The following is a 27,817-nucleotide window of genomic DNA, read 5'->3' on the forward strand; positions in this document are numbered from 1 at the left end:
AACATTACGGAGCACTAAACCTATTAGGAACCACTCATCACCTTCCTGCGGGCGAACTCTAAACTGTCCTTCTAATTGGCTGATTTCAATTGTCACCAAAGCAAAAAAAAAAAAAAAAAAAAACTCTGCACACGATGACAGCAAAGCTAAACTAAGCTAGATGAGACCGAGGTCATCTGTCAGAGGCTGTGCGACTAATTGCCCTTCTTTCATGCAGGAACAGCTGACATTTTCTGAGCGCACAAGAATAACAGAGGAAAATCGATGTTGTGCAGCTGAAGCTTTTAGAAAAGAAAGAAAAAAAAAAACAGGTTGGAGAATTTGCTGAAGGGAAAATAAAAAAGGAAAACAGACTCACGCTAACCCCCACTTGGTGGGGCCAAGAAAAAAGGTCTTGGAACTAAATCTAGAGCGTTGCAACCAGATCTGAATTATACATAAGGGAAGGACAAGTGGATACACCTTACTGCTGCCCGAGGGTAGAGCGAAAACAGTCATGTGGCGTTAAGAAAAGAGTACTGTTACACAATATATTATTAGCTTTTCTACCACACACACACACACACACACACAAAACAATGTACCACCACGGAATCCAACAGTAACCTATAACCTCTAGAAAGTACTGTCGATTTGTGTACAACCAAGCAAGGAAAAGATTTCCTTTAATTAAATAAGACAAAGAAAAGGCAGAGACACGGGCTACAGCACTCTGATCCTCTGTATTGCTGCGATACTGCGGGATAATGACTTCCACAGACTCTCAGTGTAGTGGAGGAGCAGCCACCTGAGGCACTGAAGTATCATTATTAACAAACACCATCAAGCAAGCAACATTTGTAACACGGAGAGAAAGAGGGCCAGAGACTGGAAGAGGGAGGTAAAGGAACTGAGGTATTAGGACAGAGGAGCTGACAAAGGAAGGAGCGGTGTAGAGGTGCATGAGAGAGATGGTGAAAAGGTATTAAAAACAAACAGAAATCTGAGGAAAAAGGCTGGATTTGGCTTCGCGGGAAGAGAAAGACAGGAAAGAAACACAAACTGGAAACAGCATATTGTTAGGTGTAGATATAAATAGTAAACTGTCCTGTTCAATGTCATCATTTCATGAAAATAGTTTTTTGGCTTCCTTTCACCTTTTTTGTTATTCAATAGCAATTGGAGCTGAAGTAAATATGTTTGCCAACCTAAAATGTTGGGTTACAACAGAAAAGTGTGAGTAACTTTGTTGAGAAATGTCTTCTCAGTGTTCAGATAAGTGTGTTTTCTCATAGCTCTGATTTGCTTAAAAACCTCTATCTGTATCCAACAGATTGTGTTTCGTTCCCATCTTATTTTTAGGGACGCTGCAGCGTTGCCAGATCTCAACTTGTTCTCAGGACTTTGAGCTAGATAAACTAAAAAAAAAAAGAGAGAGAGAGATCCACGTGGTAATAAACTGGAACTATATGCTTTATTAAATACAGTAAATCATACTTATATAAGGAAATGCAACAAACTCATATCAGCAGATCAGAAGAGCTGAAATCAAAGCCACAGCGACATGACAATTACACTCTCCACAGAGGAGAAATGAATAAGTAGTATGGTAAGATTAAAAAAGAATTGAGACTCTCTTTCAATCTGAGGGGAAAGAAATATGGACTTTCTTTTCATGGCTTAGTGATCCCATAGATGAATTCTCTGTTTGCACCTTCCTTTCCACACAAAAAAGGTTAAGAATCAAGGTCAAGACAAGCTACAGGAAAGTGCACTCCTACTTACAAACCTACTGCTATAGACACATAACACCCTGTTGGCACCAGAAGTAGCCACTGGCTTAACAGTGTGCGTCAATTTGATGTTGCTGAGCACTGCATGTTGAGCAAGTGCTCAGCGCTCTGCTGCCCCACAGCATTTAGAGAGAGCACAGGGCTGTCAGGTGATGTGACAAAAGTGGAAAAGTGGAAAACAAGAGACGGCCGGTGCATAGGTGTGGGTCAGAATTAGCTCAAAGCGGAGTAACGCAGCGGTGAACCTCTGCCACACAACACTGTTTCTGTAGTTTCAGAAAGTTCTCCTAACAAGAAACAACTCTGAACAAGGATTTTATTAGGCTGATGGCAAGGTAAAACTGAAACTGAAAGAACTGCGTCAGCATTTCCAAGAGTCTCTGTTTAAGACTCTCCATAATAGAACACAGTCCCAGAGTCTTTCAAACAAAATGGAGCCTGTGCAGTTTTTAAATATGGGGCTTTAAAATGCCGGGGTTAGTGTGGACGACAGGCAAATGCAGAGCAGAATTGATGCATTTGAAACAAAAACATACACAATGATAATTACAAATGGTTATTTCTTCTACTAAATGATCGGTTCTGTTCATCCTGTTTGTGAGAGGATGAGTGATGTAGTGAGGGGTTGTAAGTGTGTGTGTACATGTCTTAATTGTGGACCAATTGTCAAACAAACCTATGTGTGTCAGGACATTTTGACCTTGTGAGGACATGTTTTGAGGATTAAGTGTTGGTTTTAGGATAAGAGTAAGGGTTAGGCATTTAGTTGTGATGGTTAAGGTTAGGATAAGGGGCTAGGGAATGCATTATGTCCACACAAAGAATGCAAAACCAGCATGTCCGTGTGTGTGTGTGTGTGTGGAGGTAGAGCAGCACCAGGTTGAACAGCAGCCATTGCTCTCATCTTGTCCAGTCCCCTTATCAGTAAGCGAGCGGTGGATAGTTTATCTCTGTCTCTGTCATATCTTTCTCTTTGACGGATAGAATGTCAGTAAAACACCCTCAACCAAAGTGAGTTGAGGAAGTTCTTGTCACTCTGGCACACACTCCTCCCGTCTCCTTCAGCCTGACTTGAAATTTGACGTTCTCTCTCTCTCTCTCTCTCTCTCTCTCTCTCTCTCTCTCTCTCTCCATCCCCTCACACGTATAAAGATGCAGTCCTACACTGAGCCACTGAAGATAAGGAAAAAGCACAGGCCGAGCTGTCTTTCATAATGCAGGCACAGCTCTATATCCTCTTGTATCTCAATGCAAATGTTGCCCTATATTTCCCTGCCTGCGTACTCCTTCCTGCAGCACTGAATCGCGCTTGCCTCTCTCTGAGGTTGAAGAGTTCAGGACGAGGCAGATAAATGGATGATAAAATGAACATGGAAACATGCAAATGAAAAGGAAGGACTGGCGTTGAGGAGAGCAAGAGTCAGAGACAGTGTATGCTCTTTCTCCCTCTAAGGCTTTGCTTATTGTTCGTCCTTGTTGGAATACATTAAGTGTTGTGCTAACCAGCTGTGTTTAGTATTGGTACACTGGATAAAGATTTACACATGTGTTGAGGAGTCACCGTGAACTAATAACTGTCTGGGTGCCTTTGAACCATCATAACCACAAATTACACTGTGAGTCTTTGAAGCATGAAGTTTCTAATTTTCCCATGTCCCTTTGCCAAATGGTGAGGCCTGATTGATTAGTGCATGTGCATAAATACAAGCTGTGTAAAATCCTCTTAAGTAGTACATGTAATCCTGTTAAAATTATACTTATTCTCACTTACATAGTCTTAAAAGCTACACTCGTCATGATTTTCCCTACATCAAGTAGATACAAATACACAGTATATCTCTTATTATAATGTGATTGCTACTATATGTACACAAATCATGTAGAGTACACACTTACAGTCACGTATCTGTCCTTTTGTTTCACATAATTATTCTGATTTATCAAGTTATAAAAGTGAGAGGCTACAAGAACAATAGACATTACACATACTGCACTAAACTGAAAGCACATTTTTATCTATTAAAACATGTTATTTTGAGTTTTCATTAGCACTGTATCATTCTTTAAAATGTTGTGCGTTGTACCACTGAATGGATGTACATGGAAGCAGTATATAATATGAAAAGCATGGCAATAAATTCAATAAATTATATATATATATATATGTATATATATACATACACACTGTGTTTGTTCAGGCTTGTTAGCAGTAAGTTAGGTTTATTTGAATGGATTACAGACACAAAGAGAGAGCGATGAAGTAATGTAAATTGTAGAGTCAAGGAGAGTTAACGTGCAATAAAACGAAAGAAAGTAGAGACACAGTTTACAGTAGAAGGATAAGAATAAACCTCTTAAGTCACCAGATGGACAGAGAAGGACTAATAGAAAAAAAAAGGATGTAAGGAGCAACCGTAGAGTACACAAAGAAACCTTTAGAGCCCAGACGGACTCGAGGCTTTGTGGCCTTCCGTAATGGCCTACAGCCAGTGCAATGATATAACAGTGCCATTACATAGGGGATACAGGTCATTAGTTTGCCTGGCTGGAGTGATAGTGGAAAGAGAGCCTGACAGCACACAAATAACATCCACACAAGATGGAGGGGGAGCGGAGATCAATCAGAAAGATGAGAGAGCTGGGGAGGACGACAAAGTCAGGGAAGGTGTGTGTGTGTGTGTGTGTGTGGAAGTGGGGGCATGGGTTGGCAGTCAGGAGAGGAGGGGAGAAGGAAGAGTGGATGCCTACAGGGCACAGTAAGGAGCAATACCATTTAAAGGCCAATGGGTCAGTGCAATGTGGGCAAGGTGAGTGTACGTATGAGATTGAATGTACATAAATCCATGTGATGAAGCACTTTTGACCTCGCACCACTGCACCACTGGTGACACCGCATACATCACTCTGCTCCTCGTTCCATCTCGCGTCTCTCCGACCTTCAGCTTAACGTCTTTGATGATCGTCCATCTCGCTTTCCTTCTCTCTTATTATTTAGGCGAGTAAAACGCACCAAGTTTTTTACTCACGTAAAAAAATACTGTTGTGATGTATGGGGGCTTAGAGGAGAGCCCAAAACTTAATTCTTGGTTGTCATTCATCACATTTTATGTTCTGCTTAGATTAAAAGCATAATAATAACAAATTATTGGCTGCAACCAAACCGTACAGTCATAATAAACAATTTAAACATTACCTTAAATGTAATTAAATAGTGTTTTGTGCCTGGAATCTCAGGGATATTTAATATATACTGTATCTTTTTTTTTTTTCTAACCCTTGCAAAAGTATGTTAATCCTCCACCCCTTTCAGAAACCACCTCTGCAGCCAGGTAGATAGCGTGTAATCTGTCAGCTGGTCCCCACATCTTACTGAGTCAAAAGGGGTAATAAAATAGCGTCATAGAAGCTTGAGAGGAGCCTCTCTAAAATTCTTATTGTATCTGTGTCCTTTGTCCTCTCTCCTTCCCTGCCCCCATCCTCCAATCTTCATCCTGTACAGTCCTGATTTATGGTCCCACCCCTGCCTCTCTTCCGCTCCTCCTCCTCTAATGTTGACCACAGATGCGCACAGATTATTGCGAGGCAAACCCGTTTGGCTTGTGCTAAAAGCATACACTTTGTACAACCGTGTGCAGCGAGCGAGTGTGTGTTTGAGGTTTGGTTTGTGTGAGGGTGAGGATGGGGATGAAGGACGGCATTTACAGGAAACGAACCCCTCTCACGACTGTCCATCAGTCTGTGACGCTCATTTGTGTTTTATCTCTCTTTAGCAGGCAACGCACTACACAACGAGTGACTACACAACCTATATGTGCTGGATCTTTCAAATCTAGTATCTCATCTTAGTTGTTAGCAGGCAAGAAAGGAAAGTGAGGTGAGTGTTTTGTTTTTTTTTCCTTTTTCAGGACAACTTCATTTGGTTGTAAATGAGTGCAGCGGAGTTCAAGTGAGTGGGAAATCTACACAACCTGCAGAGGAGGCCATTTCAACCTGGCCCAGAAAATTCTGCGGTGCATTCTTTTTACACTCCACTGCCTTTGCTGCAGTGCCCTGTATTATGCACCCATCCTCCTTTCCTTCCATCTTTCTTACTGTCCTCTCCCCACAGCTCCTCCACCCGACACCCACCACACTCTTAAACTGCAGCTGAGCTGATCCTTATCCACTGTGTCTCGAGCCAATACCTGTGGTGGACACTAAACTGGTTTATTCGTGATGGGAGTGGAAGCTGAGGACCACATGCCAGATACAGACACATCACTTTTACACTGACAGCTAGTCTCCAGGAGTGAGTATGAACAAGTTTGCCAAAGCAATAAAGAGAATTTGTTGTGTTTCCAAAAGTCTGTTCCTGTGACAAATGTTAATATCCTATCTTCTGCGGGTTTGTGTGTATGAACAAAAGTGTGTTTGCCCTGCAACTTCTCATAATGGAATTTCATTATTAGATCGGACACAATTATTTAATCACCATTGCGTTGGTATTTGGCAGATGGGTGATGAGTGGAGAGGACAGCAGAGAGCAGAGAGAGGAGGGGGAGGAGCAAGAAGCAGGAAGTGGTGGAGAAGATGAGCGGTTTTGGAAAAAAAGAAAAAAGGTGCAATCCACTTCTGATGATGAATGGACAGGATATTTTAATCATAGGAGGAGTTGAATAAAAATGAAGCATGGACCAAAAAAGGATGAAGAGATTGTGGGTAACCTGGGCCTGACCTCTCTGCTGTGTCTGAAACAAAAACCCATTATCCTGCAGAAGAACAATGCGCAGCAACTACAGGCTAGTGAGCATTTTACCGTCTCTGTGTCAATGACAAGGAAACAGTTAGGGGGAGTAGCATTGTGCAAAGCTGTACACACTTTGCTGTTCCACAGAAAAATCGATTCTGTGCCATGAAGCATGGCATTAAACTGCTGTGATTCTCCTTCCTCTTACTTTACACCCACTGCACTCTCCTCTTGCTATGCTATCCTGTCATCCTGCCTTTCCTCTTTCAGGGCAGCCCGGCTTACCTGACACCCCTGTCGATTATCGCGTTCCTCTTTACTTACGAAACATACAGCTCGAGTAGGTAAACAAGCAAAGCAAAGAGAGAGTCGGAACGTTTCCAGGACAGGAGCGGATTTGTACCATTGGGGTGGATAATGTCACCCATTGCTCTGCCTGTTCCCCTCACAGCAGCCTTTCAACTCAAATAACCCTGACTAACCTTAACGTTATTCTAATTTTTTCTCTTGAATGTGCTTCAGAAAATGAGGTACAGCCAAAATTTCTTCAATCTTAAGGTCTAAAAGTCAAACTGGTCCTCACAACGACACGTAAGGGAAGAGTGAGCATGAGTAATTCAGTACTTACATTCCTCCTCTTTGGGATCCAGCTGTGTGACACTGATGGAGAGCCGGTCCACTCGTTCTTGGAGGGAGTTGACCCGGAAAGAGAAGGTGTGGGCCTCGTTGAAGAGCTCTCCAAACAGGTCCTCTGCATATTTACCTGCCAAAGTAATTGACACAAACATTATCAACAAATAATCCCAACAAATTGGGATTGTATAAAAAAAAAAAAACACATTTATATCTATTCATTAATGGCAACATTTTTGTGTTTGTGTGTCTGTGTGTTACTGACTGAGGCTGCTGAGCTGGCGAATGACGTTGGCCAAGGAGATGTTGGTCACACACTCCAACTCGTTCTTGATGTTTCTCGGCAGAACCGTGTGGCACAGGTGCCTGGGCTCGATGGTGCGCTTCACCAACGGCATCCTTCTGCTGCAACACCACTAACTGAAGGAGACAGGGACAGGTGACGGGGGGGGGATGGGAAGGAGAAGAAAACAAAACATTATTCATTTGTGTAAAAGGAAAAAGCACTTGTTTTACTTTTGCTCATAGCGATGGAAAGTATTACAACACAGGGAGGCCGAGAAAGTCATTAGTACAGGAGAGGGAGCGTTGTCAGAACAAGACGTGTGTTGAAGAGTACAAAGGGCACAGAGAGAGGGGACACAGCATGAGGAGGAGGATTAAACTGAGTCCTGGAGAAACATTAAATGCAATGAAAATGCCGGGTACGAAATGTTGTGACATTGCTAACAGCCATGTGTTTCACTGACTTGGCACAGTCTTTTTCTTTTCATCATGCGTAGCCTGGCTAACATACCTCAGCACTTTGCCTGCCCACTCAGCCATGCTAATGGCCTGTTTCTGTTACCGTGCATGGCTTCTTACACCAACTACTCTTACACTGACACCAATATAACTATGTCGGGCCACAACCACAGAGGCCCCAACAATCTAAAACCCGATATTAATATGAAAATTATACTCTTTTTTTTTTTTTTTTCATTTAATACAACTATGTGACACCTCATGTAGTCACAATTAGTCTTTCACAGCAGCCATTTTGTTACATTACACTAGTGAAAAGCACAGGTGCCAAGTAACAATGCCTATGTTCAGTTCCACTATTCAGGATAGTGTGAGAGCGAGCCAACACACACACACCCTGAAACTGAGAAAGCTAAATGGAACTCAGCCATCTTTCCTTTGATTATTTACACTAGTGCTTTTCCACTGGTGTATTGTCAAAATGACTCCTGTAAATAAGACTCATACACTTATCGAGTCAGCTGGGGCTGCGACAGTCATGGAATGAGAATGTAAATATGAAATCTTAGCATACACCAGGTGACCAAGTGGTGGACCAATCACCAGACAGACAAAGCCAGGCCACAAGTGTGGAAAAACGTCATAAATGCCAGGAATGAAACTAAAAACGGTCAAGCAGACCATGACAGAAAGTGTCAAGCAGAAACCGACACATATAATAAAAAGGTGAGAACTAAAATGAGGATAATAAATCACCAATTACACCTTGGTTACAGTTCAAGGAAGCATGTGCAATGATGTGGAGATCAGCTGTTGTGATGGACAAACCTCATTAAATCACTAATTACACTTTAATTGACATCTGATTTATTTATCATCCCACAGTATTATATAGTGAATTGAATATTAAGTACGATAACTGACCATATCCATAGGGCAAATGAGGCTATTCTGAAAAGTGGTCCCGCGATGGATGTATGGAAGGGAGAGAGAAAGAGGGGAGAGTCGTCCATTTGGTGACTTATCTAGGAGGCAACTCACATGAGGGCATCGGTTTCCAGAAAAGCAAAGAGCAGGCACCTCTTCCTGAGCAGCAGATAAAGTGGTTGGAATGAGGTGTGGGAGTGATGTTACTGTGACACAAACCCAAACACAGCACCAGGTCTCTGCCCTCTTCCAAAATAACATGACGCTCTCTACTCTTAAGAGGTTTTTTTCCTCCCACACTCTCTTCTACACAACATGAGCAAACACTCTCCTTCACCTCCGGATTGTAAGGGGCTTTTGACCCATTTTCCTTTGGTCACAGTAGAGTAACTGACACTCCTGAGGATGGAAGCAATTGATTGTTCACAAACTCTGCTTAGTTTTAAGTAGAAATGCAAAAATATTATATTAATATTAATTATATTAATATTAATTCAAGGAAATCCACTTTCTTATGGAGCATTGGTTTAATATGATGAATACTCTCCACAGGTAGCATGGCAACTGGGCTCTCACAATGATTTATTTCTCACTGTATATCCTCCCTTTAAATAAAGGCAATGTATGTGTTTTACACTTCAGTTTTCATATGGATTAAATAAACAAGATAAGACATGCAAATTAGTGCGCTTTAAGGGAGTTGGTAGGTGAATTTACCATCACTGAATAGAGACAAACTCACCGTTTCCACTTTTCACATCTTTGTGTAAAGCCATGTCAGCCGGCTGATGCCAATCCATTCCTATCAATTCAACTAAACCTCAGGTAGGAAAGTAAACCACTGCATGAACTGTCAAACTTTCTCTTTGTATATCATAGTTTATGTTCTCAGTTTACTTCATGTCAACAGTTAGTGTTCTTATGTTGTACATTCTGCAGCATATCTCTTGGGTACAAAGAAATAAGAGACGTTCATTGGAAAACAATCTAATCAGTCCATGATAGCTGTATACGTCTCTGCTATGGTTATACAATAGCTTATTTAACACAAAGCACAGATACTCAAACACACACACACACACACACACGGATGATGACAAATGCATCTGCCTGACGGGCTCACATTGTTTTTGCATCCCTCCCCCTCCTGCGCTCATCTACCTCTCTTGCAAGGCCTCTCTCCTCCCTAATCTCCTCATAAAGACATGCACCTCGTGGCTCATGTGAGTTATTTCTGAGGATGAAGGAGAATAGATTTGTTTAGACTGGGGAAGGAAAGAAAAAAACAATGGGAAACTAAGCTTTCAGGGGGCAGAGGGAGAATGATGACTCAGGGAGAGAAATAACCACTTAAGCAAGTGTTGAGAGACAAAAATGTCACCTATTTAAAAGAAAAACAACACCTTTCCTTTTATTTGACTTTTTGGGAAAAACAAATGATTCATGGACGATGGAGAAACACGGCCATAAAAGGGGGGGAAATGAAGACTTCATAAAAACCCAGCAGGAGATGAAAGAACATGATCATACACTCCAACCCTCAAAGCCCTATCCAATAAAAGCACATAGAAAAAGGTGCAGTGATGATATTGATTCTGCCAAACTGGGTTCCTCAAGGTGGTCTTTCAACTGTAAATATCGCTGACAGTTTCCTTTATTGGTCTCAAAAACTGATTCTGCCTTTCAGACAGTTCCTCCAATCATCTTGCAAAAACCCAGCGTCTGCGGCCCGCCCACTGCTCCACTGACTCCCAGAGAAGCCGAGCTTCTGTGGAATTTGTCTTTTTGCCACATTTGTCAAATAACCGTTGAGCTCAACGCAGTGAAACTAACCTATTCCGTGCCATCCCATAGAGAACATTTTAATCAGCAAATGCTATGGGCATACGAAAATCTCATAAGACGATCCGTGATAAACAGCTGATTCTGAACGAACTTGTTCGAAGCGAGTTCTAGCGCACGTTTAGTATTAAAATGTAAACACAACACAGCAGTTGTCTGAGGGCAATCAACGCTGTTAGGATACTATAAGCAAGGCGATATGTTGCTATTTATTTCTCAGCTGTGTAGTGAGTGTAACTCATTAAAGCAAGGTTAGTTACATAATTACTGCATAATAAACATTAACTTGGATGACATCTCTTTCCTTTACATTACCATAGGCTTTTTTTTTTTAAAATCCTTCGACGTGTCTCACTGTGATTAATGTCTGCAGCAGCAGCGTACATTCACAGCTTTGCTGATTAGAAGCAAGTTGACTCAAGACTGCTATCAGCAGGAGTGAAGATTTTCTCTGCACACACAGGCAATCACATAATGCACACACACACACACCACTGAGGTTTCCACACCATATTATGACATGATGACATATGTTCTCATCTGTTTGTGTGTGAAATGCATCATGCAGCATGTTAGTTCTGAAAGAGGGAGAGAAAGTAAAAACCAAAATCCTGAGTATGGATGTGTGAGTGCGACAAGGAGGAATAAATCTGAACCAGCACCTTATTGCATGAACTCACGGGAAACTCTTGCACCTTTCTACCAGCAGCACAAACCACTTAATGACAAATGACTATATAATAGAGCCTTTTGTGCTAACTGAAGATAAGGAGGCTGTCAATGACTTTGAAGCTCAGACATTCACACACACACACACATTCAACAGTGATCTGAAAAACAATCCTACATGACAAACACATTTAGGAAGCCACTCGTGCGGGATAGATGATTGTTAATGGACAGGTGTAGTGCGACATGGCAGTAAATGATAAATAAATATTCTCGATGATGTGCTGGGACTAATCTAAGTGTTGCTAGGGAACCTATTTACTGATAGCAAAAGCTTCAAAGTGACAGCCAATTACATATAAAAGAAATCCATTACACCTATGACTATGATGATAGGGGTAAATTAGTGGCCTACTTACGCGAGATTAATAAAAGAAGTCATCTGGCAAGATGATACCCTTTGACTCAAGCCGTGTGTATTATCTTTAATGTGACCAGAGGGCATTTCCCATCATCTCTGAGGAAGAGCTTTAAAGTGATCACTCCTGAGACTCTTAGAACACAATTAAGAACCAGAAGCAACGTTTGGAGATAAAGGTTCAAACCAAATGAACCAAAACTTTAACGTAAAATTTATGCTGACAAGATAATCAGAGGTTAAAACTGTAGTGCAGTTACACAAACAGTCTTTTACTCTTTCTACACTTTTTGGCCGATGGGCGGTACCTTCACTTGGAGTTCCCTGACCTCTGTGGTCTCCAGCTGATAATTCACGGTGCTTTACTGGGCCAAAAGTGACTGCCAAGTGATTTCTCCCAAATTGATTTCTGACCACTCAGCACAATAGCTGCTCCAAGTAACAGTAAAACCCTTACTTACCCTTTTTATTTCCCATTTTAACCCCATTCAGGAAATACTGTAAGGTTGTGACAGAGGCTTGCCACATCACAGCAGCCCGTACATGAATCACACGATCCGACGTGGCCAATGAAGTAAGTCACGTACCTGCTATTTCCCTTCCTTTCCTCCTTTTATTTTTCCATCCAGACTAGCTGGCCTCTTCCCTCTCTGCACACGCTTTACAACAATCCCTCTACTTTTACGATCCATTCATCTAAGGCGGTGCTTCCCGCTGTCACCTGTCACCATGGCAGCAGCTGCAGTGGTGTCTCATTGGTCACTTCATGAAATCCCAAGAGACGCAGAGGCACAGAGGGTGGAGAGGAAAAAAAAAAAGATGAACCGGTGAAGGGAGGAATGAATGAATGGGCTACCATCAGCGGTGTGTTAAAACAGTGATGGCATGTAATGAGTAATTGCGATACGAGGGAGTGAGAGGGGGAGACTGTGGACTCCTCCTCCGCCGAGCACAAAGCAGAGTAAGGGATGGCACGTGCCAGTGCAGAGCAGAGCACGGGGCCTCCCACTGGTGTGGCTCATTGCACTTGGGACAATATGGAGGCTTTAATGAATTGACCCCTCAATATGGAGGAGGTCAAGCACCTTTTATTTAGAGGGCTTAAAAGAGGGACACAACCCTCGACACAGCATTAGCTGGGAATGATATGCATGTGCACTCATACACACACACACACACACACACATTTTAAAGAATGATAGTTGGTATTTAGGAAAACAGGAAAAACACCAAACTGAACAACACCATTAAGCAATATAGATGGCCAGAAAGCACAAAAGACTGCCTGCAGTGATGCAATTCTTTTAGCTCCAGTTTGCCATCACACTCGCACATTCTGTGAAACTGGGAAAAAAAATAAACAAAATAGAAGGGGCAATAGAAAACACAACTAAAGCTATTATCCAGCAGCAAGGCAGCTGTTTGGAAGGGAAAATGAAATGGCTTCTGTTTTCAAATATTAAGTGATGTAAAGTCATGGCCTGAAGCTTAGTCAAGCTGGTTTTCTCACCAAACCATTATGAAACACAATCCAATGCCTTTCAGATGGAAAATACACTTTATATTAAAAATATAAACCACATAATTAAACAATAATAACTAACCTGATCTGGGAGCACATATACCAACAATTAAAACACCCTATCCCACGATATTAAAGAATGGGAAACAAATTCTTTATCCACCCCCTTAAACTGAGCTTAATGAGCTCTTCCTTGAGTTGTAACGCACTCCTCCATGTTTAAATGGTATTTTTTGTGAAATCCCACTAATAGAAAGACATACAACATAAAAAACCCAACCTACTTGTTAGAGGTGGAGGATCTGTGAGAATGAATAAGTAGCAGAAAATTGATTTTCCTTTTTTTTTTATCATCACTGCTCCCTGGCTTTTGTAGTGAGATGTAATGTCAGCGTGTGCTTCAAAAACTGATTGTGCTGACTCCAAAGTCCAAAACTAAAGTTCATGGATGTATAATGTCTCAAAAGAGCCCTTATAAATCATATAAAACAGCCATTATTTAACAGGAATTACTGCCTACGGCCAGAAACACTCTTTAGTACCTCTGAGTGCCTTTTAAAAAACGTCGAAATCAATGAAATCAAAAAAACGTGAACACAGACCTTAACTAATTGATATCCTGCAAACCACACGAGTCAACAGCACAATTTCTTGTAAATACCATTATACTTACTACTCTTTAACAAACATCTTACGAGCAAACTATCAGCTGTAATGTAGCATTCTCTTTTCAAATTAAACCTTGTGTGGTTTGTCCAGTAAATCTGGGAACATGTGCATTACGATCAGTGAACTTGTCCTATACCGTTAAAACAGAAACACACACGTCTAATGTAGGAAGCTGGCAGAGCCACAGTAGCCAACGACTGAGGGAGCAGAGATCACACTGGCAAAGATACCAGCAGCTGGTTTAAATCAGTTGCGCAGAAATGCAGAGAAGGAAAACCCTCGCTGCTCATTTTCCAAATACAACAAAGACAGAGGAGGGGGAAAAAAAAATGTACACTGTCATGATCAAGCAGAGCCTTTGACTTTGTAGAATACGAGAGAAAGAAATAGCATGTCCAGCTCATCTTCATTTTAATGAGGCTGCTATGATTTTTTCAAAATTACTATATGTTCTTTAATTTTCTCTCTCATTTGGCACATAAGGCTAGAATTACGTCTGCGCCGCGTTTAAAACTGCTTGAATACTCAGACGCTTTTGTCACAACATCTGTAATTTGCTGTCTCACTATGGCTGTGACTGAATGAGATGTATGCGAGTGTAGTATTTTAATTCGTCACAGACCTACCTCACATGCAACGGCATGAACTGATTTGCAGGCAGATGTCTCACGATACAGTTGGAGCACGGCTTGGCACGGCACAGCCCGACTCTACACAGTGTGGGTCGTTTTTTTCCATTACCAAATATAGAGATTTTACAACTTTCCTTGTTAAATGTTGTAGATTAACACGTTTTCTGGGATTTAATGTTTTTTTTTTTACTGATCTACAGTTCGGTATTGTTTGGTTTGATTCCTGTGTCGGACATTGTGCTCATGACTCTTCCAGTGGCCGGCAGTCTTGACGATGTCACATTTAGTATCAGCTTAGCTCACTTGGAACCTCACCAGAGCACGTACTGAAAAAGATACCAGGTACTATCGCTAATGGAGAAGCCATGCCGTGCTACTACTGTATAGTGGAAAAGCACCCTAAGATGGATGTTTTCCCTCCATTGGGAATTGCCGTTCACACCCTAACACTCCTGCTGGAGGTGGGTACAAAGAAGAGGAGTCGACATGTCTGCACAATAAGAAATCCCTGGTGCATATGTGCAGAATGAAATAAAATACATGAAAACACTGACCGTGTTCCATCCATCAAAGCTATATGCAAATTTTAAACCAATATATAAATAATCTGACAAGGCATTTGATTGTATGAGAATACAAAGAATATCATGGTATTACATTTTAGAGATTACAGCTCTAACATGTCGCCTATTTTGGCCTTTTACACATGTGTACACACGCACAACCTGACGAGTCATTAAAAACAGCTTATACCTTTGGCACAGTGCGACAGAAGGTTTTAGTGATATTGATCCCCTGACTTTTTAGAGTGTGTACTGGCAAATGTATATATATGTTATTATATTATATATATTATATTATATATTATATATATATTATATATATATATATATATTATATTATATAAATACGATGCATGATACCAATAATATCACGATACAACGACTCTGTCAATATAATCATTATATTGCAAGACAATCATATACCGATACATCACGATATCTGTCTAACTGAAGAAAACTAAACTTTCAGTGAAAGGTGAAAAGTGCAGGATTTCTCTCTTTATTCACAACATAGAGAACAAAGTGCATAAAGTCTATGTATTGAAAGTCTATGAATTTACCCAAACCATAACTGCAACATTGCATCATTGCCTGCGTGTTTTCCTACCAATTAAGATTCTGTACATACCCCTTTAGTGGTGTAGATGACACATTGGAGGCCCTCACCAGTAAGATGCTTTAACATACACTCACACACACACACAGAAAGAGAGAGAGTGCTAAAAATACACCTGCAGCTCCAGCCAGCTGTCAGGTTGGGCCACACAGCTATGCTAACTAGGTTTCCCAGTGGGAGAGAACCTGCAGGAAACAGGTACAAAACAAAATTATTTCCTCAACTCAGTAACTGCATTTTGACTATAACGCATGTCCCACTGATATTCTTCTTGACACATTCTTTTCAGCCTGCAGACCTGCCTTTTTGCTTTGGTTCCCCCACCTGAGCACAAACAGTGAAGCGAGGCAGTCATTTAGCACTGTGCCACACTGTCTGTCATGATGCAGCCAGCAGCAAAGTTAGCATCCCGGCACGCTGGCACAGAGATGTAACTCGGGTGGCACTCATCCACTGACTGGCTGTAAATATGATGCCCAGCAGATGTAAGCAAGTTTCAGGAGTTGCTTTGGACAAGTTAGAAAAAAACAGGGTTCTGTGGAACGAGCTGCTAAAAAGGCAAATCCTAATCCATGGGTGTTACTGAGCAGTAATATTCTTCCAACTTAATCGTTATGTATTAAAGCTATCGACACATTTATCCATGGGACGCACTGCTTTGTCTCCGTTCCTTCCTACGCCGCTCTGCAGACGACATCAAAGACGTCAAACCATTCATCAGATATTTTCAGCGTGTGAACAGAAATAACTGTGACTCATCATTGGAGTTCTGTCAGTCAACGTTCAGACCCCTGTTCAATGTGGAGCCTTGCACTGCACTGAAAGAGCGGTTTGGACGCAGCTGTGCGCAAATTAATTTATTACAAAGGGACAACATTTTTTTTGACCTTAATTAAGCAGAAAATGTTTGATTCCACTATACGCGAGTAAATATTCATGGTCTGTGAATGCCTCCAGTCTCTCATGAACAAACAGACTTAAAGAAGTTTATCTGCTGAGCACACAAAAACCCATTGGTATGAATAATGAAAGCCTGCTGCTCAATAATAAATGTCTGCATGCTCGCACTGTGCAGCTGCACTTGTTTGGCCTGTGAGCAAAATTTCATTGTGCCTAACTCCCTTTCTGTTCGTACAGACGTGAAGGACATGTACACAAACTAACCACCGCAGCAAACACCCCGGTCAGCTCAAACTGAAAATCACTAAAAGCAGTGAATACTCAGCACTGGAGAGCTACAGCCAGACAGAAAAGACATGCACCTAAATGAAGTAGACACGCCTGCCAAATGAAATGTGAGCCGTTTCATTCATCGTGTCCCCTCATTTGTTAGTCAATAGATATTTGAAGGGTGTCCATGAACACACGATACTTTGTCATCGAAGACAGACTCATTATCTCGAGCATGGGCGATCCTAAAAGCCTGTTCCCACTGGTCAAAGAACATGTTTAAACCCGGGTTTTTGACCAGCGACCACGCAGGTGGCTTTTTATCCGCTCCAACTCTGAAGATCCAGGTGAACATGCAAATGGTTTTCTTCATCTGCTTTATTTTTGGAAACTCCCGCGCCATTTCCACCACACATTCATTTTCCCGGTCATCAGTGTAGCCTTTATAGCCGTGAGTTTTGGTGACAAATCTTCAACTTGAACTGAAAATGTTTAATTTAAGAGACATAGACGGGAAGAAGGAGATACAGTACGTCCACGTACTCTGTTGAACACATTTCCCCCCCCCACTTCGAGACAACAATTAGAACCTTCAAGACATTAAAGGGGAAAAGAACAGAAGAGAGGGGGACTGGGCATTCATGCATAGTTTAAAAAAGAAGAAAAAGCAGTGAAGGAGGTATTAGTGGAGAGAGAGAGAGAGCGCAATCATCTTTCCTCAGTGAGATCAATGTCCACACCAGGGGCTCTGTGTCTGAGGGCAGACAGTCGGGACAATGAATGACTGAGAGAGTATTTCTGGTGGGCAAAAACTGTTTATACATCATTGATACAGCTTCTTTTTTTCTTCTTCTTCTTCTTCTTCTTCACAATACTTCATTGTGACGCACTGATTCACATTCATCTGATGCAGTAAATGTCCCAGAGGAGAACGTGTAAAAAGGAATTACACTCACAGACTATAAAGAGACATGAATCACGCGATGTGGCCCCCTGTCTCTTCACATCACAAGTGCTCTTTAAGCACTCACCTTTGCAATTGCGTCACTTTAGCATGCCTCGCGCTCTTTTTTGCTGTTCGCCTATCAATGTCCCTCTGATCTCCGTCTCAGAGTATGTCTTAATAAGGAAATCAAAAGGCAAGTTGAGGCGATAAAGCTTTGAGGCAAAATGGATTTCCGTTTCTCACATACCGCCGCGTCTTGCGCAGATGGAAATGTGTAAACACGTGCAGAAAAAAAGAGCTGTTAATTCTCCCACTTCTGAGAGTTCTGAACACAGCCTGGCCACTCTTAGCAGACAAAAAAAAATTAATGAATTAATGAATTAAAAGTTAGTTCAACTGAAATTGTACTAAATTGGAGCAACACACCCAGATAATGTGATTTGGTAGTCGCATTACTATTGCATGTACAGTATGTCTCCAGAGCCAGACTCGATCTGGGCCCCAAAATAATATACAAAGCTGGTACATAGAAGATAAGACAACAACAAAACAACAAAAAGTGGTGAAATTCAGACGGGGACATTTTACTGACTAGAACGATTTAATGCACTGTGTCAGCTTGAAGACTTGCATATTTTAAAGTTAATGGATGGTAACAGGGCTCAGAATGATGCTGGACATGCTAATTATTAACCACAACCCCGAGATCAACCATCTAGCAAGCTGAAAAAGGACATACTGTGTAACAGAAGTGGACACACTTCAATCAGGGACAACGGAGACAGGAGTCCAGTTGCACAGCGTAGATGGACCACAACTGTAGTTTGACTTAACTGCATGGAAATATACACAATGAGGCTACAAGTAACGTTGTTTTTACTGCGCACACTGGCTCTTCTCTTACACACTGTACCCTGCCTTCATCTGAACCATATCCACATAACTGTTAGCAGCAACAACAATTGCAAAAATGTCTGAAGACAAGACAGTAGATCATGTAAGAAAATTGCCAATGTCACAAATTACTTACAAATTACAATGACGCACAAAATACAGCTGGCTATCATGTCACTTACTTGCCTTACTGGACTTTTCCTAAAAAATGGAAAAAATCTCATCACGTAATGTCAAAAAACAAACAAGCGAATGGGTCAATTTACATCCCAACAACAGAAACAATGATCCATTCAAGACCCTTCAGTCAACTGAGTGGAACTGGGCAGCAGCTGAAGGGTGGATATGCGGGGAGGAAAGACAGGAGAGGAAGCGGGGAGGATTTGAGGGATAAATTGGAGCGATCACACGGTGCCAGGGCAGCTGTGCAAATCTTTTACAGGCTGTCTCTCGACTGTGTGTGAAATGCAGTTTGTGTCTGTGCGTGAGAGACAGAGCGCAGGGGACAAAGTGCTGGCAGAGCATGGGTGGTGAGGGTTAGTGAAGGTGCCCTTGCGCTGAGGAGGTCTGGGGTGATGCCAACGAAAACAGAGGAGCGATGCTGACCACTGTGGTGACACAAAGGTCCACTTTGATCCAAGACTTTTCTGATTCAACTAAATGAAGTGAGCTAGAACGCTTCTTTTTTTTTTTCTTTTTAAACTGCTTATTTGAACGTGTCAGACAAACTACACATTTTACATTTCCTCAGAAACAGCTTTGGCCACGTAGGGGAAAAATAACAACCAAAAAAGAAATAAGTGTAAACGAAAAGAGAAATCCATCCATTATCAACGACCTATCGCAAATTGCAGAGGGAACTGGAACTAATCCCAGCTGCCACTGGACAATTGGACCCTGGACAGGTCAACGCTGTCCATCGCAGGGTCAGCATACAGTAACAAACAATCATTCATGCTCACATTCACACCGACAGGCAATTTTAGAATCCCCAGTCTGTACACTCCACACTAAAAAGGCCCCGGACGAACCGAGATTAGAAAAAGATTATCTACTAGGTCCAAATGATTAGGGGGAAAAATAGAATTGTGATTTTTCTGCTAGATATTCCCAATTACAACCTGATTTGAGATGCAATTTAACACAATTCACGAAGTTCAGTTTAATATTCACTGTGTAATCTTTTTAAAAGGAGCATTACAACAGGACATCTACCCTGTATCCTGATGTAAGGATGAGAACTTAAAGAAATGAATTGTTTTCAATATGCACATGTTTGTTTTTGATACATCTGTTTATTGCAAATAAGTTTACATATACACTATATCGCAGCAAGTAAAATTAACAATAAAGTAATAGGAAATGGCTGCATAGAGGTAGTATAAAGCTAGCCAACACAGACACACACATCTCTAGAAATCTGCTAAATAGACCAATGTGACCAAATAGAAATTATTTAAATAAAATAAACAATCAAATGACAGGTACATTATGCAGTGAGTCAGAAGGCAGTCAGTGCAGGAGATTAAAATGAGTAATGAAAGCATGCCAAATTTGGGAGAATTTCTCCCTTGAGCCTCTTTCTTAATTTGCATACAGAAGATTGAACAATCAAACCTTTAAGGATTAGGATTTAACACATAGACAAATTAGGGCCAACTACAGAATATCACATTCTAACGTCACACATGTGCCCACGTACAGGCTCTACAGGCAAGCGGGCGCGGGGGCTGGTCACCTCAGGGACTTCTTCCATCTATAGAAACAGTGTGCTAATTAGGAGTCACAGAAATCAGCTGCAGGCCTCATGTGATCTGTGTCTCATGACATCTCTGCACCACCCTCCACCCCATCCGTGCACCCGCACACAGCCCCGACATCTTTCAAGACGCCACAGCGAGGCCAGCGTCGAGATTGAGACCTCCAGAGCAAAAGAAGACCAAATGTGGTCTAACAGGCTCGTATTAGCAGCGTTACAGGAGACTGACTCAATTAGGACGTTGGCTGCCCACTCACTCTGCCGTTATACTGAACAGTGATAAAGTCCCTGGTTCGCTCTACCTGCCAGACAGTTTTTTTTGTTTTGTTTTTTTGCAGTCTTAAAGTGTCTGCATGATTCCGTCTGCTATATTTAGATGGAAAGTTGCTATAGTTTGTGTGATACAGAGGATCACAGCCGAGACACAATGTGGTCTGCAATCTACGCAGACACTCTGCTCATCCATATAGATTTGATCAGCGGATCGAGCCGGACGTTGGTGTCTTGTCCCTGGTGAAGGCTGTATGTGTAACAATGGGACACAGAGTGTGTACAAAAGCACCTCTCAATCCCTTTTCTCCAGTTTGCTTTTGGAGCAGCCCGGGCATTGTGAGGCTCTCTGCTCATCTCCAATTGACGCAGCTTGAAAGGGGAAATAAAATCCAAAATCTTCGTGCCAGTACAATGGCGTCTCGCTTCCCCATTCCCTTCACTTGGTTCCCTTTTCTTCTTCTCTTATCAGTGGGCACATGCCCCCAGCATGCTCCCAAGTATGTTGTGCATGTGTGTGTGTGTGCGTGCATAAAACGAAGTTACCCAACAGTTACCCAAAGGATTCATTTTGACTGCAATAATAAAAGTTAACACAAGGAAGAACTGACGATAAAGTTCAAATCAATTTCACACTACAACATTTTTGTATATAGGGTTTTTGAAACATTGCAACACACACACACACACACTCACCGAACCCAACTTAAAAAATAACCTGCAAAGATTTTCTCCTTGATAAATACACTCTCAATTCAACTCTACTTTTATACTTGATCCATATTGTGTTCAACGTCTGGCCTTGTGAACAACAGCCCTGTTACCTCTGTTTGAACTCGCTGTAGCTCTGCTTTACAAATAAAGTAATAAATAAAAATCTGGTCAAGACCCATACAGCGATGCAACAAAGACATATTTGACTACATAACTGGCAGGTGTCAGGGGCCGCCGCTTATGCAAGGTAGGAATAAAAAAAAAAAAGGAGAAGAAGATGGCATGCTGTGCCTGATAGAAACAGATGGAGGCACAGACAGAGAGAACAAACCCGCATGGACGCTGGTAAAGAATAACAAAGACGGCAGATGGAAAACGAAGAATCTCTGCAGTTGTCCCATCAGTGAGGCCAGTCTGTCAGCACCTATCTGTCCTCCTGAGGCTTCAACAAGAACCAGGCGCTCGCCTGGAGTTGCCTCTAACATTTATATAACCACACATAATAGTGAAATGACCTCTGACCTTATCGCCCATGTGAACCCATGCGATATTTAACTTGGGGGAGGAAGACTTCCCTCCAGGCAGCTCATGCCAAGCTCATTTAATTGCAAACACTAGCTTGATATTAAGTCAGCTAATTAACTAACACACACACACACACTTTTTTACCCCTTGGTGCCGTACGCTAATGGCATTTCGCTAAGTTAATCAATTGAGAAACATTCACCTGATTACAAGATCGAAGACGAACCTGCCCCCTCATCCTGACCCGTCCTTTTCTGTGTGGTATCCTACAATTCCTACCCTTCTGCTGCTGTTCACACACAGCTCTCCATGTAGGTGTGTATATGATGTGTCTGTGATCACTTCCACATAAATGATAAATTAGTGTTTTAATTATATTTAGATACAAAACCATCATATTAATAGGTCAGGAAGTGGGTTGGCCGACTTTTGGTTGCAACAAAAAAAAGAAAAAAAAGAACACAGACTAATGTCTTCGTTTACCAGCGCCGAGTCTGGGTCAAGGCTCCAGCGGCCGTTTCAAAGGATTAAGGGATGGATGGACGGTTTCTCAGATTCTGCAAATTGCCTGTTACTTAGCCAACATTTTCACCAGCCAACTGTCATCTGAAGCTATTGTAAATAGTCAAGGTTTTAAAAAAGCACATCATTTAAAACACCTAGATTCATAGTGAAGCCATAAATGTTAAGATTCGTGAGTCGTCTCGTACCACACACACACGTACAGTATCATCTCCTCCTTGATACTATGTTTGAACAAATTGGCAGGCAAATGGACGAGCGGATACACAATATGTTTGCAATGATGAATTCAGACAGCAAGAGCGCTGTTGACATGGTAACCACATAAACCCATAGACTGTACATTAAAAAATTGGCATAGTCTTCCTGTTGCAAAAGGAAAAGCTGCAAGATTTGTAATTCTACCAGCGCCTATTAGATGGTATTAGCTGTCAATCACACGGTGTCCACTCATATGTGCTATGCTCATATGCTTTATTAGTCTGTTTTCCTCTTTCCTCTAACTTAATATTAATATAATTATTAATAGAACAAGCAGTGGAGATTCCAGGGATTTGCGATCTCACACTCACGTGATTTCATGGGACTTTAGAATGTAAACAGACATGGAGGCAGACTGTCTCCGTTCAGTTGCGATACGTCTTGCAGGACACATTAAAAAAGCAATCATACTGTTTGCCATAAATCCCCAAGTTTGTCCTCTTTCTCTACCGTCCTATGAGTCCGGGAGACGGTCTGCACATTCATCCTCGTCGCACTGTAGGCAGCCCGGTCAACTCACACTCATTGGTTATTGCAGGGTTCTGTTCACGCCCCCAATCGCTGTTTAGTCGTCAGTATCAAACATGTATGTAATACGTATGATTTGAAATCGGGAAGACTAATAATCTGCTCAAATGGAAAGGGCACCCACGATCAGATCGGGACCAAAATCTGGCCAATTATCCTCTAGTGTGGGACGGATTTAGGTTAAGGGTTAGGTTACTTTAAGGCTAAGCCCATGTCTTATATACAGTCCATGGATAAATCGCATGAGCAGAGGGTGTAAAGCTCAATTCCTTCCATAAAAAAAACAGAAAATAAAGATTAAAAGACAGATTACACCAACAAGTCCCCACTCAATTCACAGTGAACACATGCTGGGCCATGCTTTAGTCCTGATCATGTGTATTTTTTTTCTCCAGTCCATGCTAACTTAGTGCACAGCAGCCATTCCACCACCGGCAGTTTCAGGGTTAATAACACAGCACAGTGGTGAGTGGACATGTCAAGTGGATTATGGTTCACATTTACAGCTGGATGGTTGAAAGGCTACACTTGGACCTCCGAGGCAATGAATCTGATTAGCACATCCGCCATCTTGTGGTCCAACCAACAGTATTAGGGCAAAAAAATATGTATTTATAAAAAAATGCAGAGGCACACACACGTGATCTAAACCCTGGTAGACCACTGTTCCAGAGCGAGAACGAAGACACAATTCCTGTGCACATTTCAGTCATCTGTAGCTTTTTAGCATCAATATATATGAGTGTGTATTTCATTATCATATCGCTGAAAATTGTATCGTTGACTTTTATTCAGTGTACTTCCTGAGAACTCATACACATAGACAACTACCACCCCATGTCTTTACACAGCTCTGAATGCTGTCGGAAAAGACTACTACTATTATTATGTTAGAATTGTCTGGAGCAGAGCATTCATTCACCGACTCTCTGTCCTATGTAGATGTGTCTCTGACCAATAAGACTTTCCTGACCTCCATCTAGAGATGTTCCGATACCATTTTTTCCCTCCCGATACCGATTCCGATACTTGTGCTGTGGGTATCGGCCGATACCGAGTACCGATACCGATACCAGTGTGTTATATATATATATATATATATATAAATAAATATAAATATATATCATACTACGCCTGCATGACTGTGATATGATTATCATCACCAAATCCTTTACCGTATCAGTCACGGGTGTCAGACAGTGGAATAATCTGGATGAGGAGATGAAAAAATCAGCAAAACGGAGTGTATTTAAAAAGAAGTATGTAGAGATGACCATTAATCGATACAGAATGACCCAGGAGGAAAGTATGACAAAGGTCAGAGACAGAAATCTGTAGACACCGTGAGGATACGGCAGTGAAAGCAAATGTAACCAAACAACAGCTGACATACATGGAGTCTGATTGACTGTCTAGAGCTAGACTGCATCTCTGAGTGCTACCTGATGCTGAAACATGTTTTTGTCAAAATGTCATAAGAAAAAGAAAAATGATGTATTGTATGATGAAAATATGTATTCTGTGGGTAATGGGGACGGGACTAGATAAGCTTTTGCTTCTCCGGCTTTCCCTTTTGGTTATGTGTATTGTTTAAACTACACTAAGATGATGTGTGATGATGAGTGATCTAACTGACATGACCATATATATATATATATATATATACATATATAAATAAATCATTGGTGGTAAGGTTTGGCTCAGGTTAAACCCTCTGTAAAACATGAACGAATACAGCAAATGGACATCATTTATTTTTACCAGTGATATGTTATTTCGTTTTTCAGCTTGTACGTTTGTTTTCACTCTGGTCCAAACACCGCAGCACTGGCAGAGCTTCATGTTTCCATGACGACTGACCGGGAAAGGACGCGCGTGACATCATTTTTACTCGACTCCAGATTGTTAAAATGAGTCTCTGAAGTAACGCTAAACTTTAAAAACAGAGGCACACATACGCAGGACACAGGTACGCTGGTTAGTTGTAGCGCTGCTCTTTTCGTTTAATAAACGGGCCGCTCCAGTTTGACGTTAGACGCGCTAACGGAGCTAGCGCAGCTAACAACGCTAACGGAGCTAACTGGTAAATACTGCCAAACCGCCGACATGATGAGCTAACGTTAGCTCCTTGTCTACAGGTGTCGGGTGATCCGTTCTTCTTCACGCCTCTAAAACAGCACAGCGCAACTGTTTCAAGAGCGGCGAAGAAGAACTGCGTCAGAGCTAACGGAGCTCTATTAAATAACGTGGTATCGGATCGGTGCATGGACTCCAGTACTCGCCGATACCGATACCCACATTTTCGGCAGTATCGGAGGCATTTCCGATACCGGTATCGGAATCGGAACAACTCTACCTCCATCTGACCTCATCTGGGCGGCAATTATTTGTCTTTGAACCCCAGTGAACTCACAGCACTGCAGTAAGATAAGCAAACACAGGTGAAATATAAAGACTATTTAGAGCAGGTGTTCTTGGGAAAGGAATTTAAGTCCCTGTAAAGCAAATACAGAGATTTCACTCTTCTCACTTTATATATATATGTTAGAAATAGAGATGTAACGATATGAAAATTTCATATCACGGTTATCGTGACCAAAATTATCACGGTTATCAATATTATCACGGTATTGTTAGATGTGTTCAAAATGTTCCAAAAGTACTGAACACACACACACTGAAATCTTTTAACCAAGTTTTATTTAAAAAAAGATATTTTATATTATATGATTATTATTATCATTATTATTATTATTATTATTATTATTATTATTATTAATAATAATAATTATCATCTGACTGACTGACACACACACACACACACAGGTCCTCACTCTGTGTCGGATAATAATTAAGTAGCAGCGGTCGTACACAGCATAAAAATAAAATAAAAAAACACAGAAACAAACACATTTTGGTCTGCTACGGTACCTGTCGTCTGCACACTACTCGCTTTCGCGAGACAAACCATGACGTTTCCCACTATTCCGAAATCCCGTTTTTGTTGACTTACCCGCTGAAAAGTTGTGTGTGGTGGTCACGGAGATGGCTCATCATATTGGAAGTGGCTTCGCGCCGCGAAGTTCGCGGAGATTTTTTTTTTGCATTTTCTGCACAAGCATTGATTGTCTTCAATTATTTTACTCTCAACATCCTTTAAAAATACAAAATATGCCCAGATTTCTGATCTTACGGGGGGTAATCTCTGGAGCGCAGGTGGCTTCAGCCGTGTTGTCGCTGGACAGACAGTGCAAACTGCGCATGCGCGCCCGCTTGAGCGAGTGCCGTTCAGGTGCTGCTGCTTCTCCAGGAAATGAGCAGTATCACTGTGAGTTTTTCGGTAATCAGTTGCGGTAATCAATCACGGTTTTAACGATAATTAAAATTTGAAACGGTATGATAACCGTCGGGAATTTTACCGCGGTTTATCGTCATACCGGTAATCGTTACATCCCTAGTTAGAAAATAGTGGCTGAGAAGATCCACTAAAGCGAGCATTAGTGTTCAGGTCCTCCACACTCTTAGTGCAGAAAATGTTGCTGAATTGTACATGATATGAAACCTCATTTTTTGAACACATTTTTTAAATCATTCAAATTTTGGTAACGTGGTTGGCAACACATTTGTCTGCGGGGTGCCTGAGTCAGAAGTGAGAATTTTTATCACGTTGCAGGCTCTCTAAGTAAATCTGACCGTTCCTGCTCATCATCAAAGGCGAAAGGAAGGAGGCCTTGCCTCCACTTCCGATCTCACCATCTAAGATAGAGGAAACGTGTATACTCGCAGTCCCCGCTGGGCTTCAGTCCAGCCCAAAATCAAACAAGCCTTGTGTTCAGGCCTCATGGAAATCCAAAGCAGAGCTGGATCCTTGCTGTGAGCTGTAAATGAACAGCCAAATATTGGCTCCAAATAGAGAGCAGCAGTTGTCCTGTGTGCACAGGAACCCCTGCTGTGAAACTGTGGACAAACACACTAGGAAGCTGAGAGGGTACTTCCCCTGTTGGTCTCGCTCTGTTTTCATAACACTTTCTACTGTTTCCCTCGGCCCCCCTTGGTAACATAAGCCATGCTCTTGGACATTTGAGAGGTTATTTTTGTAGACATTACTAGTGTACGGTAGACAAACAAGAAGATTGAATGTGGTCGTTCACCGCAACAAGACTAGATTTCAATTATAAACAAAGGCCTATTGCATCTTTTACTTTCTACTTCATTCTTATCTGAAACACTTCACCTCTTCCTTGGTATTCTTCGTACGGCTTTTCGGAGAAGAGAAATGGGTGCCGATGAAAACCCTAATGAAAATTCACTGTGTCTGTAATTGAATGCTAGCGTCTGAGTCCTGACAAGCGGGATTCAAGCCGCGTTCGGGATGAACGTGCCTCGCCTCCCATTTCTCCCGCTTCCATCAGTCATCGCAAATCACCATGACGACCAGGGCCAGCTCAATAATCACCCATCACGGCACACTGATGTTCAAAAAGAGAGCGGAAAA

The 27,817-nt window shown here is 41.7% G+C and overlaps 1 protein-coding gene across 4 annotated transcripts in view; it reads right to left on the minus strand.

Moving 5' to 3' along the window:
* The window catches only part of wasf1 (WASP family member 1), a 52,612-nt gene that overhangs the window by 20,257 nt on the left and 4,538 nt on the right, over positions 1-27,817 (minus strand). For 3 of the 4 annotated variants that reach the window (XM_058612811.1, XM_058612808.1, XM_058612810.1), the window contains exons 2-3: positions 7,397-7,551; positions 7,127-7,261 (exon numbers count right to left, since the gene is read on the minus strand). In XM_058612811.1, coding sequence (XP_058468794.1) covers positions 7,127-7,261; positions 7,397-7,529 — 268 coding nt within the window. In that variant the 5' untranslated portion in view covers positions 7,530-7,551. Of the gene's footprint in view, positions 1-7,126; positions 7,262-7,396; positions 7,552-18,925; positions 19,008-27,817 lie in introns of those variants that run through there. The other variant, XM_058612809.1, reaches the window with a different exon arrangement.

This window comes from Solea solea, chromosome 17 (genome assembly GCF_958295425.1).
Source record: "Solea solea chromosome 17, fSolSol10.1, whole genome shotgun sequence".
Taxonomy (NCBI): domain Eukaryota; kingdom Metazoa; phylum Chordata; class Actinopteri; order Pleuronectiformes; family Soleidae; genus Solea; species Solea solea.